At 40.8% G+C, this 7,383-nt stretch overlaps 1 protein-coding gene across 3 annotated transcripts in view; it reads left to right on the top strand.

Moving 5' to 3' along the window:
* Positions 1 to 2,917: 2,917 nt before the first annotated feature.
* The window catches only part of rgs14b (regulator of G protein signaling 14b), a 9,553-nt gene continuing 5,087 nt past the window's right edge, over positions 2,918 to 7,383 (top strand). Inside the window, exons 1-5 of one of the 3 annotated variants that reach the window (XM_027000076.3) lie at positions 2,918 to 3,055; positions 3,948 to 3,969; positions 5,339 to 5,508; positions 6,931 to 7,023; positions 7,180 to 7,323. In XM_027000076.3, the coding sequence (XP_026855877.2) occupies positions 3,011 to 3,055; positions 3,948 to 3,969; positions 5,339 to 5,508; positions 6,931 to 7,023; positions 7,180 to 7,323 (474 nt within the window). In that variant the 5' untranslated portion in view covers positions 2,918 to 3,010. The other 2 variants (XM_081720100.1, XM_081720099.1) reach the window with 2 other exon arrangements.

Below are 7,383 nucleotides of genomic sequence, written 5' to 3'. Positions count from 1 at the left end.
CAAAGGAGTTAAACCTGTCATGGATCAAAGAAATGTGCACAGACAGGAAAAGTCATTAAGGTACTGATTTCTGTCTGAGACGTAGTTGTGTGTGAAAATGATATGCACCAAATCTAATGATCTTATTTTGTGCTGATTCACTTCAGCAGCATTTCCTGAGTTAATAGGGGTTTTGTAGTGAGCCAGGATTTACCAAAACAGATATCCATAGATACAAACCAGTATACAGACCATGTCTCTGGGCATCAAAGACTTATCTATGGCACAGTGGAGTTCTTCTTTCAGATTTAATAAGTGACAGTAGAGGTTGCCTTCATTCCTGGCCCTTTCAGACAGCTAGCCATACTACATCTCTGTTGTCTGCTCTTTTCAGCTTATTTCCAGTTTGACCAAATTATTGGTCCCATTGTTAGCATTTTCTCTCTTTTGCAGACTTCCTGCTGTTCAGGAGAGAATGTTTAGAAGAGCATCTGTGCCAGTAACTCCCAAAGAGGGCTTGTGTAGCCTGCTTGTGTAGGATCAAGTGACTGCAAGAACAGCTTGCTCCCTTAAGGACTCTTTCTACTTGCTGCAGGCATGGATAGTGCGACATTAGAATGGAAACCTGAGTGGTAAGACACCCTTGTAGATGATAGTACCACCGGTGTTTATGCATGGCGAGTGCTTCTGGGTCAGGGAACAGGCAAACACCTAACTGAAACTCAAGGCGGTTAGAATAAAAAATCTAACATTGACAGCTGTCTTTTCAAATGTCCTCATTCCCCATGTCCTAACTGTCTGCACAATGCACACCATCATTCTACAGGCAATCTTTCCTAAGTGTCTCTATCCAACTGTTGTGAGATTTATGAGGGCTCATGTAATATCTGGAAGGACATGCAATCTCCGTGCTTCCCTCCTTTTGGTCAGAGTCCCAGAGACAGTACCAGCCTCATTGATTACCTTGTTAGCTCACCCCAAATGCACAGCAAGGCAAATGCTTGTGTTGCCTGCCACCCTCGGCACACTAAATGAAAGAGGGAGCAGCACGGCAAGCCGGCTTATGCTTCACGCATGAACCACTGCACATGCAATCAGAAGGGAACAGGTGTCTGGCTGGGCACGCAGGAACTGAGCCGAGGAGAATCCAGCTGCCTCTGGTTGACTGTCTGGTCCTAGCCTGCAGAGGCTGGTCCAGGTTAGTGGCAGGCTGAGACCAGGGGATTTCCCTATAAGAATGGGGTCATGCATCCTGTTGTCAGGCCTGCAGACGTGATCCAAGACATTTAACACTTGTTTAATCCTTCAGTGGAAGTTTGTGTTTTAATTGCCGTCTCGGTGACCATCTGCAAGATCATTACTGGCTAAGATATTGTAGAGTGTCTCAACTATGCTGTCCAAAATTTTGGTTCAAGTTAAATAGGCTAAAATTGTAAGGTAGTTAAAGTGGATGGTTAAAGAGGTAAAGGAGTTTAAAATTTTAAAAAAGATTTTTAAAAAAGGTTTTTGGCTTCACAATTCAGTGTATCCACTGGCTAGCTTTGGAAGGGTAGACAGGTTTCTTGGGTCACCAGTTCCAAGATCAGTATGTTTTCCCACTGAGTGACTTTTATACCCTGCAGAGCAGTATTTTATTGTGGTGATGATGTTTACACAGTGATAGGTAGTTCATGTGAGCTGAGAACCCTACTATAACTCTTGGACTAGCTTCTCTCCTGGTCTCCAACGCAACACCAACCTGCTCCAGCAACATGGACACTTCTCTGGCTTTCCACCAACAGCAAAATGTTACTCTACTTCCCAGAGAAAAGGTATGTAGTTTCTCTTTATGAAGTTACAACAGTGCAATGTGCAGAATGCAGAATGTGCATGAGTTCTGAATGTGTATTCATAGTCCTTCGTGGGAATACTGATGTGCAATGAAATAAGGAAGTCTCAGTCTGTTCTCAAAATATCACAGTGCAAAGATGTGGTTAACAAGTTAAGACTCAGCTGATAATTAGTGAAAATCAATTCATAAGTTTTAGTTACCAACTTAAGCTATTTGAGTATACTTTCTGTATAAACCTAGTAAATAAATCTGAGGTTGACAACATATCTACATATCAGATATATGTTATATGTCAGTCACATGTTAAAAAAAAACAATTTCATGCTCTGGTAGAAAAACATAGAGGAGGAAATTCTGTTACTAAGTGAAACGGTAAAAGGAAAAACGATGGTTTCAAATAATGTGCAGTAAATTGGTTCAGGTGAAAGATAAACAACATTAAATGAGTCCCCTTTGTTTTTTGATTCTCATACACTTCAGTGCCAGTGAAATCATGTAAATTGTTTACATAATGATCTTGTTCACGCAGAGAGAAGAGGTCAACAGAAGTTTCCCTGATTTTGGCCTGCGTGCTTCCCTGCGTAGACGTATGGAGAGACACAACACCCTGTCAGACAGGCGGCCTCTCACCCTCACCAAGGTAAGGATGATGAGCCTACCATGCTCCTTCTCACTGTTACCTCCAATGTGTTCATCTGATCATAAAATAAGCTTTAGTAATTCTCCAGGTTCAGAAACGTTCAATAAGAATGCATGGAAACTTAAAACTAAAGGTTTTCTAAGATATTTCATAGAAATTCCGAACAGCCATTTTTCAGACTTCTATCCTGGCCTTCATTCATGGATATCTCCTGATAGGTTCAAGTTACTTTGGGCCAGATATTGTTTGAAGCATTTCAACGTCTATGTAGATATATTGTATCTTAATCTTTACACAACTATTAGAATTTATGATTGTTTCCTTGAAATATTTTCTATTTTAGCTGGTTAATTATTCAAAAGTGACAGGCAAATGTTACACTATCACAGTAGTTTCTGTTTTGAAGGGTGCCCATACTTCCTCTTGTGGCAAGTTGCTATGGCAAGCCTTCCTGGTCTAGCAGGAAGTTACATTTTGGTCAGAGAAGTCAGGGCTCACAAATATTTCAGAGACAACTCATGTTCCTTTGAAGGACCTAAAGTTTTTCTAGCGCCGAGGCTATGTCTCTGCAAGTGAATAACGTTGTTGTAGCCAGTGGAATTAAGGTATGATTCAAAAAAACCTTTTTCATTTGTGTGTGTTTGCTTATATGCAGGTGCTTTGCATATGAGGTTATATGTTGGCAGAATAGTCTGTGTTACAGAATGTCCATAAACTCTGAGAACTGTAGTCATTAGAGTGAAACTGCATCCTTAATAGAAAGAGTATATGTAGTAAACAATGATAAGATGAAGACAAGTCATTGAGTCAGGTCTTCATTACAAGCTTATGAATTTCCATATGGAATAACTGAATGAAAAATAGGTCTTTTGTATGATGAGTTATGTAACCCATACACCAGTGTTAACTACATGTGTTTGACAGTGTTAATTTTGTTGTTAACTTTTATATCCTTTTGCATGTATTTATGTTATTGTTATGTGTTACGCTTAATATTCTTAGAGATTTTTACCTTGTGTTAGATTTTTTTTCTGGTTCTGAATTTCTGTTCCCAGCTTGTGCATTGGCTATTTTATCTATTGTTAATTCTCTCTGGGGTACAGATAATATGTAAGATTTAACACACAGCTGCGTATCTTGATCTCTGAATCACATTTTGGTGTTTGTGTAAGGCCCCTGGAAGATATCAATCGATTGCCATTACTTCCCATCCATAACCACATCTACGCCATCTCTCTCTCTCTGCTCATATTCTTTCTCAAGCTCTCTTCTCGCTCTTATACAGTCTGGGCGCTATATTAAGATGACCCTGCTTTCTTAACTGTTGGCTTTCAACCGAAACGTGTTTATTTCTGTAGATAGGAGCTTATTTGAAATAGGTACTTCTCATTGAAGAAGAATGCACTGTAATGCTTGTATGATATGATTAATGATTGCTGTTAACACTCTGATGTATAGATATGACTCATCCAGTGTCATTTGTTCCCCCACCTACAGACACTGGCTGTTTCAGATGGAGGTAAGTTATGAATTAATAATGTACTGGCTGAGAGAACAAACAATGTATCCTCTATCTACAGTAAAATTACCAGTGCTGTGTTAACAGTATTTATTTAAGTTCTGAATCAGCATGGGGTAACATGGACTGAAATGAACAGTTAATTCAGTGTGATGGCAAGATCAGGTTGTCTTAATTCTGTTGGTGAGCTGTAGGTCCTGAATGTAATTTGAGTAGGCCACCACTTAAAGTAGCCATCAGGCTACACATCTGTTCTTAGTGAGGTATTTCAATATGTGCTTTCATTACTGTGTAGACAGCATGCTGTTTTCATGTTTCACATGCAGTTTTCACTCTATCACTGACGTGTTTACATCCTGTTTGGGATGCAGGTGTTACCACATCAACTTCCTCCCTCAGTTCATTCTCAAAGTGGGGCAGAGAAAATCAGACAGACGCGCTCATAGATCAAAAGAAAAACATGTGACTATCCAGAAGTGAATTCATAATTTTTACATTTCAGAGCTGCCTTACGGGTATTACAATGCCACAGCACCACAGCATTTCCAGGGCTGCTTGAGTTCTAGTCATCTGGGAAACTGTGACTAATGCAATGAACCTGTGTCAGAAAATATGACCCTCCACTAGATTAGGTTATTCTGTTCTCTACTCACCGCCCAAGTCCACACAGATCAAGCCTATATTGTCAGATTTTTAAAAAAGAAACTAATTTGGAGGCAATTAGCTCCATGTTCAAGCTACCAGCAAATTTGATTGCAATTTAACTTTCATGCCGATTGGACTCTCCCTAATAAAATGATAACTTGCCACAATCAGCATACCCAGATAAACAAATCTCCAATTGACATAAAAAGGCAATTTCCACCAACAGATTTTGTGTTAGAGGACATGTTAACTAGAGGAGTGAGTTAAATACAAAATCGTATCTAAGGGACTGAGTCGTAGTGACTGAAATGTGGGCATGTCTGACAGCAACCTATAAAGATTTTTTTTTTCATTTTTATAATGTTAGACTACAAAAACACTAACACATATGGTTAGCTTAGTGACTCAGCACAAGCACTGCATTTTAACATGAATGTGATCATACGGGAAAGGATTTTGTTTTGTGATCTGCCGTAACTGAAGCAAGATCTGAAATTATGTATGAAATCGGTGCCATTTAGTCTGTTTCAGTTCACAGTTCACAGAAATGTACAATTCATTCACAATGAATGGAACTTTACTTGCATATAAAAGTCTCCCAGGTCAACTTAACGAAGCTAAAAGAAGCTCTGTTTAACAACTGCATTTCACCTTCACTGCAATGACTGGCCGAGTCATCGGTGCCGCCCCAATACTGCATGTCTTGTCGTTCTGCCCATGTCAGAGCTGAACGCGTTGGAGCCGGAGAAGCGTGCGGGCGCACAGTGCTCCAGCAGCAACTCCAGCCTCCCTTGCGAGGTCACGGCCGTGGCCAGCGGCATGGGCCAGGTGGCCAGCTGGGCCGTCAGCTTTGAGAGGCTCCTGGAAGACCCGCTGGGAATACACTACTTCACTGTGAGTCTGGGCCCTCCCACCAGCCTTGCGGGCCATGGTCACACACGATCATGGAGGCAGAGGGTGCCTCGTGCCGGGTTAATATGTGCCATGAAGAAATCTGTTGTGAGAAAATAGACCCAAATCCAAATTCACAGCTGTATCATCTTTTCATCACAGTTTAGTTACAGGGCTTCAGATGCTACAGAGACACTCCAGGACATAATTAATAATACTGATTTGGTGTTCCATCTATGATGTGTTGAAACTTGAACAATTGTACCTTCCTGTTAGAAATATAAGGCAGTTTGCAGGCACCAGCGCCACATCTTACACCTACTTGCCAGAATTCCTCAAATGGCATTTATATTGTAATAGCTCTTTAAACTGCAGTAAAGCTCAGGCAACCATTAAAGCACTCAAAACGTTTTTGATGTTTGAATGAAAACTAATCTGAATCCAGGCATTCCGAATTCTGTCAACTATCACCAACAATCTTTTTAGTGAACACTTAAGCAGAGCTCCTCAGTCCTATCAAGAACCAAAATGAACCAAGAATGTATAAGAAATTAAGGTTGAATGTGGTTGAATGTGTTGAATATGAATAATCAGGGAATGACTGAGAATGAAGGAGATGCCATCAATTTACTCTGTCATGTCTTTTTAGCTCAACAATGGCTCTTTGAACATGACATAGAAATGTGTCTGACATAAACTACTATAATCTGCAGCATTTTATGACTGTAAAAAAAGCAGTTCCGAGAAAGGAGTGGAGCTCAATCGCTTTAATTCATGCCTAAATGACCATATTACGGAGCGCGCCAAGCAAGCTTCTTTTTCAAAGCGTGTCAGCGCATACCTCGCTTCTAAAGGGCGCACCGTGCCACTCCACAGTGGGTTATTTCTGGACTGCGATTTTTAAGAGTGGCCGGTTCCCCCGCTGCGTCAATCGACTCACATCAGCAACTCTTTCATGGACCAGATTAATTCTCAGCAGGTGGTCCTCACAACACATGCTCACGGAGACTGACTGGGAAACGTGTTGCAGACGGGGAGAGTAGAGGAATCGCCCACATAATGAGTCATGATAATTGTCGAGGAGTGTGGAGGTGTGAACGTTGCTGAGGAGGGCCTAGGATGCCTGCATGATGGGAGGCGGGGTGGAGGTGGAGGTGGAGGTAGGGGGTGGGGGTATTTGCAGATTTGGTGTTGTGACGGGGGGGCTCTGAGGCAGTGCGAACGATCAAGACATTTTGCAGCCAAGAGAGTTGCAGCACCATCTGAGATGAAATTCTGTCCGTCGCTAATGACATGCCGGTGAAGTCTCAACTTGTTAATCAACTATGAATTTAGAGATTGAGGGATATGGATGAAAAATTAATATGTTAATGTGATGTATATGAGGGATAATCTGTGATGTGAATATGGTTTATAATCTCACAGGAATTTCTGAAATCAGAGGTCAGTGTGGAAAACATACTTTTCTGGCTGGCATGTGAGAATTTCCGCAAGATACCTGCCAGTCACAGTGAACAGGTGCCTTACAGACATTTACAGACTTTTTTTATTATTCTATTCCATACCATGATGGAAAAAATGTTTGATTTCATACTTGAATCAACGGTCCTCATAACCAAATATTAGAAAATAAATGATAACCAAATGTTGTATTTGTGTTTTGTCTTGTCTCAGCTTAGCAAGAAGGCTCTCTTAATCTACAACAGTTACCTGTCGAACAGTGCAATCACTCCTATCAATATTGATGATAAAGTTCGTGTAGAAGAAAAGGACATATACAACCCCCATCCTTATATGTTTGAAAAGGCTCAGCAACAGGTACTGCACCTTGTGGTGGTTTATGTCATTTGTGTCATGCTTATTGGTAGGAGGATTAAG

This window comes from Electrophorus electricus, chromosome 8 (assembly GCF_041902795.1).
Source record: "Electrophorus electricus isolate QZ-2024a chromosome 8, ASM4190279v1, whole genome shotgun sequence".
Taxonomy (NCBI): Eukaryota; Metazoa; Chordata; class Actinopteri; order Gymnotiformes; family Gymnotidae; genus Electrophorus; species Electrophorus electricus.
This window is presented reverse-complemented; position numbering and strand designations above follow the sequence as displayed.